Genomic DNA, 13,065 nt, shown 5'->3' on the forward strand with positions numbered 1-13,065 from the left:
TCAATGAAACAAAGACACAGAATTTTAAAATGCAGTTTATCAACCTAGAAACACTGCATTATCTTGCAGGGAGAAAATTAATAGTTTAAAATAACTGAAGTTTATAAATGTATTTATTTGGTACAATATAATGGGTAAATACTGTCACAGATACACTGTACAAGTCAGTTCAAAGAGGCCTTTTTTATGTTGGCTTTACACTTTTTATAACTTTATCCATTAGTTTTCTTACTTCTTTTTGTCGTGCTGTTGCCCGGCTTACACAGTCTTGAAGTTTTGCTCCTGTGAGTGCACTTCCTCCTTACAGAGAAACAAACAAGGACATATTCAGCACTGGACATTTCTTTTCAAATGGCTACCAAATAAAATGAAGATTTCTCCTTCTTACTGGTGTAAATTTATACACACAGGTTCAAGTGATAGCTTTTTAAGGGTTGTCCAATATTGCTGTCCTTGCACAACTGCTATTTAACTCAAACATTTATAATGAGACCTAATTTATACAGATGAAGTAAATGGTCTTGATAACTAATAATAATTTGGCACAGTACCTGGCTTGTGAACAGAACAGAGTTTGCCTTCTTCATCAGTTACAACAGTTATCACTCCAGTTGCCAAGTCCTCCTCTTCTGCAGTTGGATCAACAACCATTACTGTGCTTTTTGAAGAGAAAACACATTTTAAAATTATGTTGTAAAGTTATGTTATATAGGGATACGTTACTACATTTTCAAGATAATGGAAGTGCCTGATGTAACATAGCACTGCTATGCCATACAGCTTTCAAGAATGCTTTTAATTCTTCATTAAAACAAGATAAGGAAGGACATCAAAATTGCTCTTTTAACATTATTGAAAGGACCACTGGAGCAATAAACACTAGCACAAAGATCACAGGATAAATTGCTTTTGGAATAAAACCCAAGTTTGTACAAATTTATAATAAAGCAAAATCCCAAAGTACCATTGGCCTGTTACAGACAGGCCAAAATAAAGCTGCTTCAAGTCACTTTGGAGGTATAGTATTTCAATGATGCATGAGTCCTAAGAGTCCAAAAGCCACACCAAAGCTGCACTCAAGTCCTTAGGACTGGAGCATGGCTTTGGTGCGGCTTTTGGACTCTTAGGACACATGCATCATTGAAATACCATACCTCCAAAGTTACTCAAAGCAGCTTTATTTTGGCCTGTCTGTAACAGGCCATTGTTTCTCTATGCAGAAAGATTCTCCCAGTCTTGACTATGTGATAAGGAGTACTAAGCTTAAGTACTTTACCCCACTGTAAAGAAACAGGACCAAAACTATTGAAGGCTAAAATAGCAACACCCTTACATCCAGTATTCCTCATGATCCATCTCTGCATTTATTTGTTCTTTTTACGGTACTGTTAAGGCATGCTCACCACCACCAAAGGCATGCTCACCACCACCAAAAGCACACAACAGAAGATGTTAGAAAACTTGACACCCACTTACTCAAACAGCACAAAGGAGGAAGCCACTGGATGTTTTCTAATAGTCAAAGGGTTCTTCTCTTTCAAGTTGACTTCTGCCAACCCAGTTTCTTCATTTATAGTAACAGCAGGTAACTGCACTATAATAACAAAGAGTAGATATTATAAAAGCAAGGCTGGTGTCTTTTTAGAAAAAGAAAAAGAAAATAGAGTGTGAAGAGAAACATGATGCAAGAGAGTAAATGAGAGCATTCTATTGGCAAACTGCAAAAGGTTAAGAGAATGGCATTATAGTGCAGAACCCTAGATCACTGCTTCAAAATCATGTTAATATTTTTTTTTCTTTTAGCAACTGATAATTGTTCTTGCAAGTTTCAGGATGTAAATTCAAACATCAAAAGAGGGCAGCTTAATGAGAATGGCTTTGCTGTCCTGACAACATGTAGAATGTATTTCAGTATAGAAAAATCAATAATCATATGAGCAAATGGCAAAATTAACCTTGAAAAAAAATAAAGGCAAGGCAAGAGTTCAGGAAAAGCTATTAGGTGGTCCATCTACAGACTAACTGTTTGGTGGTCATCACTATGACATTATCTGCTAGGTACCAAGAAGAAATCACAAACTAAGCATTAGCCTCTTCAGCTGCATTTAGAACAGAACAACATGGTAGTTGCAGGAAGACATATTCACAGAAAATAAAGAAAAGGCAACCAAAGGGGACTGCTTTCTGGGATTTAAGGGTCTCCAAGGAAAAACGACAGTATATTCTGCACCCAGTTCTTAAAAAGTTTCCCATGTAATGCTGACTGGGATAAGAATTGGTTATTGTACCCCTATCCCCACCACCAGGATAAGAAGGAAAGAACCCTGAGATGTTTCTAGCAAGGCAAGGTTTGACAGACCATTGTTTTTGGGCCTTTTGTTTAAACTGTATTGACTCACCCATTTTGATAGGTCAATAGACAGTGAGTGAATGTCTATCTTGAATGGGTGGGCTTAATAGGAATGGTGATAGTAAGGGAGAGATGGCAACCTCTGTAGCTGGCATAATGCAGTGCAGCTCTAAAGCATCAGGGTTGTTATATCACCCGCATTCAAAGAATACAGGAGCAAGGGCAGGGTAGCTAACCAAGGATATTGTGTGCTGTAACTGTTCGTCTCTCCTACTCCTCTTCCACCTTCCATAGGGAGGTTCATCTCATTTTTTAGCACACTGGATCACACTGAAATTCAGAGGTAAGTCTGCAACTATTAATACATTTGTAAATCCTGTAAGGCAACTTACCATTTCTTAAAGCTGCTAAGAAAGCACAAATGCAGGTATCCAGAAGGTTTCCATCATAATCTAAGCATATGATATCGCAATACAGAACCCAAACGATCTAAGGGAGGGAAAGTCTCATGATGAAAATGTGCTCCAAAGGAACTACTACAAGCTGTGACATGTATTTATGTAATACAATGCATTGTTCACATCTCCTTCCACAGACCTTTTTCAAAGTGCTGTGCACATAATACAGCCTTCCAGATATTAGATAATACCTCCCAATGGCGAGGAATGCTTAGACATGCAGTCCCAACATCTGGAGACTTGCATTTTGCCCACCTGGGTTAAATTCAGGTGGCAAAATACAAATCTTCAGCTCTTGGACTACATTTCCCAACCTTCCTTGCCACTGGCTATGCTTGATTGGAGGTAAACCAACTTAAGAGGGCATGTACATGCTTAACTTCACTTATGATCAGTAAACATTAAAAACACCTGGGGTTATATCAAGAGTTGTACTTTTTACACACTTGCTCAAGGAATTATCCAGCAACTCCTTATGCAAGCAGGTCCCCATATGCCTTCAGTGCAACAGACTAGATCCGAGGCCAGTCAATGTGTGGGCCCAGTTCAAGTCCTTTGTTTTTATATTGTGTATGTGTGTGTGTGTATGATAATTTCCTTCTTTGTTGTGGTCTCTATGTATCACACATAGGTGTTGTGAACAGGTCCCTTCTGGACAGATCCCTTCTTCAAAATCTAGGTAAAGTTTATGGAGGAGCAATGCCCCTTTCTCAGTACTATCATCGCTTAGTTCTACTTCCAATCATCACATCAGTAAGTAGCAGACATAGGACCTTCTCTCCATTGGGATAAAAATAACCTTTCCTTCTTTTCCATCCAGAAGTGTGCTTGTTATATATTTTCTTTCTCATTATGGTGTTTTTACTTGTGAGGCTTTTGACTCATGGTCTCAAAGGTCTTCTTAAAGCATGACCAAAAAACCCCTCTGATTGGCACAAGTGTCTTCTCTGCTTGGGAGAGCAACACTATATCAACTCTTCTTCACCAGACAGGCACACTGCAGGCTAAAATATTATTGTGGAAGAAAGTACAGCACAGGTGTTGAACCTCCAAAGGTGCTTACGTTAATTCTTTTGGTGGTTTTCCCTAACACACTTGCCATCACCAGGTAAAGCTGCCCTGGGTTAAATATAAGTGTTTTAGGTTGCATTTTTGTTACGTCAGCAATCAAGAGTGGCCATTACTACTACTAACTTTTTTTTTGTTCAGATGAGCTTTATTTGTATTTTCTCTTACAATTGTACACATACTACTACTAAAACAAACACATGAATATGAAAAAGATGCAGGTATTAGGAAATCCTGACCTATCAGAGGTACATGATCCAGAGCTTTTGCTGCTGTCAGTATTAGAGAAGATTGTGATTCCATAAGATTAGACAATAGTATGAAAACACTGGGCTGAAACAGATGGCCCTTTGCGTGCTGAATTGGGGCCATGGCAACTGCATGCCCCAGCCCCAATCCGGCATTTTTCCAGCCCCAAAAAGAGCGGCAAAAAACATGCTTGCCGCTGCGGTTCTTCCATGTTTCTTCAGCGCAGCATCTGTAAATGCTGCGCCGCAGAAACATCATGATGCTGCCAGCCACCTGGTCAGGCGGGTGGCGTGACACCACTTTGGAGGCGGAGGCGGGATTGGTTACATGCGGTCACTACGCCCCCACTCCATCCTGACCCTTTCGGCCGGTCTGTACAGCCCCATTCCACTGTTTCCCCAGTACCATTAAACATCCTCAAATATTCCATTTTTCTGTGGAGTTTGTTGGCCTTCCAATATAATATAATTGGCAGAATAAAAAATCAGAACAATTCACCACCTTATCTACTGTATATACCCAAAATAGATATATATAATTAATATATATATAATTTAATATTTGAGTGGAAGATGCTCCCTTGAATTGTGATGGAGTCTCCTTCTTTGTTGTTGTTTTTTAACAGACTGGATGAGCATCTGCCACAAGTGCTTTGATATTGTGTTCCTGCATGGCAGAAAGGTTGGACTGGGTGGCCCTTGGGGTCTCTTCCAACTCTATGATTCTATTTATAATTTAAAGGGGTTGAATGAGCAGTTCTGGAGTCAAAAGAGCAGGACTTCAGACAAGGGACACCTGTACAGTACCTTAGTTCTTATTTTTAAAAAAACCCATCTCTTTCACAGAGAAGAGTGGTGAAAAGCCTTTTTGACTGCCTGGGTGGGAAAACAGTGGCAATCCCTAAGTATTATCCTTGAATTATCCACAGGTCATATCAAAATCAGTAATTTTGGCTCCAAAACCTGCCGTCAACTTATACATCAATTTATACAGTATGTATCTACAGCATGTGTGACAATGTGACATTATAAGATGGAAGTGGCTAGTCCAGGAATGTCCAAATATTGCCTAATTATTATATACTATAAAGAATGACATTCTACTTACCTTCCCATCTACAATACAGAGATCCTCTTTCCGTACTACCTGTGAACTGAAACAGTGATACAGTGAAGAGGGAAATCCAAGTCTTCTCACATATATTGTACAATTCCTGCTCAAATGTATTATACAGAAAAATTAAAGGATAATATTTCTTACTTTTCAATCACATCTGCAATGAATTGACTAGCTGCCTGAGCCTCTTCCCCAGGAGGACCAGGTCGAAACCTTGATGAACAGAGTGGAGGAAGATCCACATTAGGAACTATGGAGGGGAAAAATTATTAGGAAGCAATATTTCACTGAAAATCATTAGTAAAATGCACATTCAATATTTTATATTCCATATCTGCTCTTGTTAGAAGAAAGCAACAATTATGCAACTTAAAGCACATAGTATGTGTAAGTAAAGAAGAAAAATATGCTAATATACTATATGCTTTAAGGATAACAGCATTTTTAAATATATATACATTGATTTCTAAAAGATGCACACCAAATGCAAAGAATTTTTAAAATATCTGTATTCTAAAGTAAGTGTTTAAAACCCCTCTCAAAAGAACAAGACATATATAAACCAAACAAATTCAGATAACAGAATTCTCAGAATCCAGAGAAGAGAATTCTTAAAGGCTAGGGTTGTAATCTTATGCTCATTCACCCAAGAGCATATCTCACTGAACTCAGTGGGACTTACTTCTGAACAGATATGCACAAGATTATGGTGCCAATTCTTTTTAAAAATGCAAGAACAGTAATCAATATGTTAAGTGAACCAAAACCAACCAGGCTTTTTGAACAAGTGCAATACTTTAAAATGTAAAAATTTCCATTTCAAATAGAACTGCCCAATCTCTGAAATACCATTAATTATGACAACCGTAAAGAATCAAACACAAAAAGGCAACAGACCAGCCCCTTCAGAAAAAGCAGAAACCTTACCAATATATCCTTTGTTACTGGAATCAGCATGGGGTGCTGCAAATTCCTGTAAGCGGTATGTTCACATGGGGGTGGGGTGGGGGGCGTGGAATATAAGAATGAAAACTAATTTAGTCTTTTAGAATTTTAAAGCCCATACACATTAAGCAGACTCAAGACAGGCTCCAGACATGTTGTCCCCTGTTTTTTCACACATTTGATAGTTTACAATTTGCATACAAATTGTGTTCATTCATATCAAATGCACAGTAGCAAACCTGTTGCTTCCAAAAGCTGTGTATAGCAGTGGATGTGTTACCAGCGGATGGGCATGGTCTGGGCTTCCCCTTGCTCCCATGCATGCATATACTCCTTTCTCCATCACTCTTGTACATACACCCATGCCCCTGCTGGTCATGGTATAAAACCAAACATATCTTTTGTTAAGATATCTTTGCTTCCTGCTGCCTAGCTGATTAGTATTGGAAGTGCCCTTTTGCTCATCCCAGCGCAAGCAGACTGGTCAGCAACTGGGGAGGGGGGGTAATGGGAAGGTGTGCTCAGCAAATTAGCACAATTGAGGTTTGCTAAAAGCTGTCTATATGTTCTGCACTGTATTTACATTTATTCATAGTTTAACAGAAACCCTGCTGAGCAACCTTAAAATCTAAACGAATATTATTTAATCGTGCCACAGAATGAAATATTTGAATTTGAGTTTAAAGTTTAAATATTTCAGTTTTCAGTTCTGACGACTCCAAATTCTTTTGATGCATTTATGTTTAGATCGCACTCACGGCCAAGAGGCTAAAGGCATCTTATATTACAACATGCTGCTGATGCTGATACCCATACCACCAGCATTTAGCTAAACTTTCCAAGCATATAGTGTCCCAACTGCTTTGCTCTGGCAGTCAAATACAGAAAGCTGCCCACTCTAAACCATATCCAAGCAGAAATGGCAACCAGAGCCATGGATACACTTTTTTAAAAACCTGATTATGGATCTAAAACTTAGGAGATTCTGGTCCAAAACACACTGCAGAAATAATCCAGTTTGAGATGGCTTTAACTGCCCTGGCTCAATGCTAGGGAATTCTGGGAACTGTAGTTTTGTGAGACATTTAGCCTTCTGTCAGAAAGCTCTGGTGCTACAATAAACTACAGTTCCCAAGATTCAATAGCACTGAGCCAGGGCAGTTAAAGGGGATTATTTCTGCAGCATGTTTTGGAACTCTATCTTCATGATGGGAATGAGCCAGCCCCAGGTTTACTAGGTCACATTCACCCAAGTATGGTATATGCTTTGCAAATACACTTGACAGCTGCCCCAGATAATATTTTTAATTTTTTTAAACAGCTCTATACTGTGATTAGCTGGCTTCAGCACAAGATGCACTGCACCCTGTGAGTACTTGAGAATATTCATCCATTATCTCAGCATTTCAAAGAAATAGCAAGAGACAGTGGACCAGCCTAGAAGTAATAACAATGTCCTGTGGCCAGCCTTGTTTTCACTCTTCCCTGCCCTCTTCATTCATATGTCAGGGAAATTTAAAGCTATTTAGAATAAATCACATTCTCTTCATGATGGGAAAGTGTTATTTGTCCAAATCTGAAGTTTAGCTCTCCTATATTGGGTTTTCCAGCTGTGGGGAACAGCTTTACAAAAGGAGACATAATTGAAAACTGAACTACAATGAATAAAACTTCTCTTGTATGCAGAAGTGGACAAGGACTAGAGATGTACATGAAAACAAAGCTTGCCAAATCTATTCTCGTAATGGAAAACCATGGGCCTGTTACAGACTGCCAAAATAAAGCTGCTTCAGGTCTCTTTGGAGGTATGCTGTTTAAATGATGCATGGGTCCTAAGAATCCGGAAGCTGCACCAAAGCTGCACTCCAGTGCTCAGGAATGGAGTGTGGCTTTGGCGTAACCTCCGGACTCTTAGGACCCATGCATGATTTAAATAGCATACCTCCAAAGAGACCCGAAGCCACTGTTTCTCTTTTTCATCCAAATCAAAAAAACTGCATCAGTAATATTTGTCAATCCGCTATTCTATTCTTAGAAGCAGCCCTTGAGTCAGAGGAAGAAATACTACTGTATTCTGATGTTCAATTGCATTCACAAAAAACTGAAGTTGCATTAAAAAAATCTCCAAAAACCTACCGCCTTTATGCCACACACCACTGTTGTGTTACCCAGCTTCACAAGGGCAGAGCCATCTGCAGTTGTAATTGAACCTGTGGGAAAAAACAAAACGTTTCAGAATACTTCAGTTTTCTACCTAGAAGAACATCTTTCTAGACCAGGGTAGTTGAGCCATGGCAGCTCCCAGAAACCACAGACTCCGACTAAATGTAAAATGTTTGCTTTCTAGATTTCTAGAGTGATTTAGAATGCTGTCTTATTCTTTTTCATGTACACCTACCCAATCCCTTTGTTTTTGCAGATTCTGCCATTGTATCTGCCATCTTTCCACTTAGACTAAATGTTTATTTTGAATTTGCTGCTGTGCCACTAAATTTGAAAGAGAAGTGGCGGGCGGGGGGGGGGGGGACATATATTTTCAGTTTCACTAAAGTTCATACTTTATAAATGTATGTTGACTAAAGTTTGCAAGATAACATTTATTTATTTAGAATGTATCTCAATCCACTTCTTTAATGTTCTCAATTAAATCAGAACGTGGCTTGCATGTTATATTTCCTCTGAATTATTACAGGAAATACGTATGAGTAGACAGAGTAGAGCCACAGATCTCACTGGGTTTCTTCGGCGCGTTACAGACCGCCTGAAATCGGTGGTCTGCCGGCGCCATCATTTGCAGCGTGGAGGAGCCCCAGCGGCCAAACCACGCGGCTCCTCCATGCCTCAAAAAAGAAGCCCCAAAATGGTGCTTCTTATTGCTGCGCTCTGTCACGAGGTGCCAATGGCGCACTTGCTACGTCATTTTCACCGCACTACGTGTGGACACTAAGTGTCCGTTACGTCAAGATGGCGACACCCGTGTAGAACGGGTGCCACCATTCTATACGTCCTCAGGATGTACTAGGTTTAGGGGCCTTCACTAACTTAATCCTCAATAATTTCAATGGGTGTATGATTAAGGCTGCAGCCAATCCTCAACTGTATACCAAAAACCAGAATATCCCCCACAGGCTCAGACAAGAAACTAAGAACAAGCATCACTAAAACACTCACCTATGTTTACAGTTGTCGTTCTAAATTCACCAAGGTCCCTTCCATCAGGCCGACAATTTTCTTTCTAAAAAGACCATTAATCAAAAGCCGTCAGACTCACACAATTTGTCTAATCAGCTTGAAATCCAACTAAACTGTGATCAAAGATCAGCATGGGGGACTACTGAATGTGCAGATACACTTCCACTTTATCTAAAAACATGATTACTTTATATGAAAGTGTAATGCAGGGGACGGCAGAGAAAACTCCAGGCTCCACATATTCATAGATATCCTAATGCCAAAACCTTTGGCTAGAAAAGTTTTCTATCTAGAGAGGAACTTCCACTTCCCACAGTTGATAATATGGCTGCAATCTATACTTCTTGTTATATATCAATTATTACACAACAGCACAAATTAGATCAAAGGTATTTACATATGTAACATGAAGATATGCCTGATAAAGGACAGAATTTTGATCTACTATCAAAACTGCATCATCGCCAAATGTCAATTGGCAGAATCATACAACAGAGATCATGGTAACAAGAAGTCTGATATGAAAGTTAACATATCCCATTCTAAATGCTACTTTATTAACACAATGCTGAAAGACAGGCAACAGGCAAGGTTATAAGGATGAGGGACCCCAAATTTCCAGTGCTTCAAGAAGGAGAAATGTTGTTGCTGCTCTTCCCATCTTCCTCAATGTCACTTCTATAGGTCTTCCAGACACTTCTTTCTCATCCTAGATCAGTGATTCCCAAACTTAGGCCTTCCAGATATTTTGGACTTCAGCTCCCAAAAGCCCTAGTCAGCTTGGCCAGCAGTAAGGAATTCCGGGAGCTGAGGTCCAGAAACATCTAGAGGATCAAAGTTTGGGAACCACTGCTCTAGAGCAAGAGGATGGGGCAGAGATCTCCCTGAAAAGGTCCATCATCTGCATAAAGCATTTGGCCCAGCCTTCATGAAGCCAGTGGGGCACAAATGTGGCCCAGCTAAGCAACCATGAACAGTAAGGAAAGGTCCCCAGTCCACCAGTAATTCTCCACTTCCAATAATTGACATGTATCTTTCCCATCTTCCCCCCTTCCTAGGACTAAAGGATTTGAAATCATGACAGCTCACTATGGGTTTCAGCCTGTGATGGAGGAGACAAGACTTTTTAGGACAACTTTGGGGGGAAATGGAAGGAGCAACTTGTGAAAAGGAACTCCATTCTATAGGAGAGGTTAGCATTCACACATAATCCCAATTTCATTGCATCTCTTGTATAAAGTAAGAGAGTTAATTAATCCAGTTTTTGATCCAATAAATAACACCCCCAAGAGATGTCTGATACAAAATTCTCACCAGAAAGGGCCAAATCAGAGAATGCGCTCCCAGCTTCTCCTTCAATGCAGTGGGTAAATGAGGCTGCCTTTGAGTCATTTCTGATTTATGGTGCCCCTAAGGCAGTGATGGTAAACCTTTTAGAGACCGAGCGCCCAAACTGCAACCCAAAACCACTTATTTATTGCAAAGTGCCATGCCTCTCTGGCTTTCTAGTAACAAACTCTGGCAAACTCTGTGCTGGGACGATGGCACATGTGCCCACAGAGAGGGCTCTGAGTGCCACTTCTGGCACGCGTGCCATAGGTTTGCCATCACTGCCCTAAGGCAAACCTATCATGGCGTTTTCTTGGCAAGATTTGTTCAGAGGAGGTTTGCCACGGCCTTTGCTTGCGAGAGCGTGACTTGCCCTGTGGGTTTACATGACCAAGCTGGGAACTGAACCCTGGGCTCCAGGGTCATATCCAACACTCAAACCACTATGCCATGCTGGCTCTACATACGTTACACTCACCAGGAATCTTCGATAATACTCCAGAGGTTCCACAGTTCTGCAACAAATGACATTTAAAGAAAAGACAAAATATTTTAGAGGTGGAGCTCTCAAGTTTAGCATAGTTGTTTCAAAAGCTGTTCAAGGCTCTTTTGCGTAGCAGTCAAAAACAGGAGACATGTATGTTTTCAGGTAATCCCTTTTCATGCAATTAAACAGGCCAAAATAAAGCTGCTTGTGGTCACTTTGGAGGTATGCTGTTTAAATGATGCATGCATCTTAAGAGTCCAAAAGCCACAATAAGGCCATGATCCAGTCCTAAGAACTGGAATGCAGCTTTGGTGCAGCTTCTGGCCTCTTAAGATGCGTGTGTCATTTAAACAGCATACCTCCAAAGTGACCAGAAGCAGCTTTATTTTTGGCCTGTCTGTTCAGGTCCTTAAGTCTACTTCCTCAGATGCACACAACTTTGGCACATGTGTATTACCTGACTCTTCTGGGAGCCCCCCTTTCGATGCTTGAACCTCCCTTAAAGCCACAATCACCCCAGGAAAGATAACAAACTTCATTTCAAGGGTGCGGCTGTGTTAACTTGCTATCCTTTGTTGTGAGGAGTTCCTCTGGTCCAAACCATTGGATTACTGGTGCTAAATTCGTTCACATGTTGAAAACTAGCAGTGCTTCAGGTTGAAAGAAGCAGGGTCATGGGAAGCCTCCCCCTCATTGACACGCAACACAAGGCAGAATTAGGGAATGTTGGAGCTGTTGTCTTTGTTAATGTTGTTGTGTGCCTTCAAGTCGTTTCTGATTTATGGCAACCCTAAGGAGACCTATCAGGGCAAGGTTTCTTCAGAGGAGGCTTGCCTTTGCCTTCCCCTGAGGAGGCTGAGAGAGTGTGACTTCTGGCCCAAGGTCACATACCCATGTACATTATGCACACACAAACACATTATGCTGTGCCTTCAAGGCATTTCTTGGCTTATGGTGACCCTCAGGAGAACCTATCATGGGTTTTTCTTGGCAAGGTTTGCTCAGAGGGGGCTTTGCCTTGGCCTTCCACTGAGGAGGCTGAGAGAGTGTGACTTGCCTAAGATGCTGTTGTGTGCCTTCAACTCATGTCTGAGTTAAGGCGACCCTCAGGTGAAACTATCATGGGGTTTTCTTGGCAAGGTTTCTTCAGAGGAGGTTTGCCCTTGCCTTCCCCTGAGGAGGCTGAGAGAGTGTGACTTGTCCCAGATGCTGCTGCTGTTGTTATTCTCTTATATCCTGCCTTTCTCCCAAAATAGGGACTCAAGGACATCAAAACCTATGATGGGGTTTTCTCGTTGTTGTTATTATTATTATATTTATTTATATCCCACCCTTCTCCCATGGCATTGCTATCCTCTGAGGCTGAGAGAGTGTGACTGCGCAGGATTCGAACCCTGCTCCCGAAGACGCCAAGGCTCAAAGCCCATGGCGCCAACGCTGACCTTATAGAGGAGCAACCTGGAAAGGAAACCCTCCTCTTGGAGGAAGCAGCAGCAGCAGCAGGGTTCCCAACATGCGTGTGCAAATGCACGTGTGAAGGGGAACTGCAGACACGTGTGCGCCTAAACAAGACCTCTTCGGGGGGAAAGGGTGGGCCCTGGGTGGATGAAGCGATGAAAAGGAGAGGGGACACAGGGAGCCAAAGGCGCCTGACCTGAAGCCTCCAGCCGCCGCTCCTGCCCTCGTCAAAGGCGCCGACGCCGCCATCGTGCCCTGCGGAGGGTGGCGTTAGTCCGCCCGGCCAGAGGGGGCGCTGCGGCGTCGGGCCCAGGCTCACTAATAACCCACTTTGAGACCGCTTTAACTGCCCTGGCTCAGTGCTGGGGAATCCTGGGAAGTGTAGTTTTATAAGACATTGAGCTCTGGTGCTA

The 13,065-nt window shown here is 41.4% G+C and overlaps 1 protein-coding gene across 1 annotated transcript; it reads right to left on the minus strand.

The window, feature by feature from the left end:
- Nucleotides 1-37: 37 nt before the first annotated feature.
- On the minus strand, nucleotides 38-12,944 carry LOC149323547 (exosome complex component RRP43-like). The gene is made up of 11 exons (XM_089489179.1): nucleotides 12,849-12,944; nucleotides 11,186-11,222; nucleotides 9,358-9,421; nucleotides 8,323-8,396; nucleotides 6,169-6,214; nucleotides 5,386-5,491; nucleotides 5,233-5,278; nucleotides 2,743-2,839; nucleotides 1,477-1,594; nucleotides 552-658; nucleotides 38-300 (listed from the first exon to the last, which is right to left on the minus strand). Exons 1-11 carry the CDS (start codon nucleotides 12,899-12,901, stop codon nucleotides 185-187), a joined length of 864 nt encoding a protein of 287 aa, XP_089345305.1. The 5' UTR covers nucleotides 12,902-12,944; the 3' UTR covers nucleotides 38-184.
- Nucleotides 12,945-13,065: the final 121 nt, after the last annotated feature.

Source organism: Sceloporus occidentalis, unplaced genomic scaffold (genome assembly GCF_023333645.1).
Source record: "Sceloporus occidentalis isolate IW3139 unplaced genomic scaffold, rSceOcc1.0.p SCAF_1, whole genome shotgun sequence".
NCBI lineage: Eukaryota > Metazoa > Chordata > Lepidosauria > Squamata > Phrynosomatidae > Sceloporus > Sceloporus occidentalis.

Excerpts from the sequence above, each read along its gene's own strand:
- LOC149323547 (XM_089489179.1), bottom strand. The coding sequence starts at position 12,901 with ATGGCGGCGTCGGCGCCTTTGACGAGGGCAGGAGCGGCGGCTGGAGGC. Across the intron at positions 9,422-11,185 it reads AGTATTATCGAAGATTCCTG|AAAGAAAATTGTCGGCCTGA; the intron begins GTGAGTGTAACG and ends TGGTCTTTTTAG. Across the intron at positions 6,215-8,322 it reads TGGTGTGTGGCATAAAGGCG|GAATTTGCAGCACCCCATGC; the intron begins GTAGGTTTTTGG and ends TACCGCTTACAG.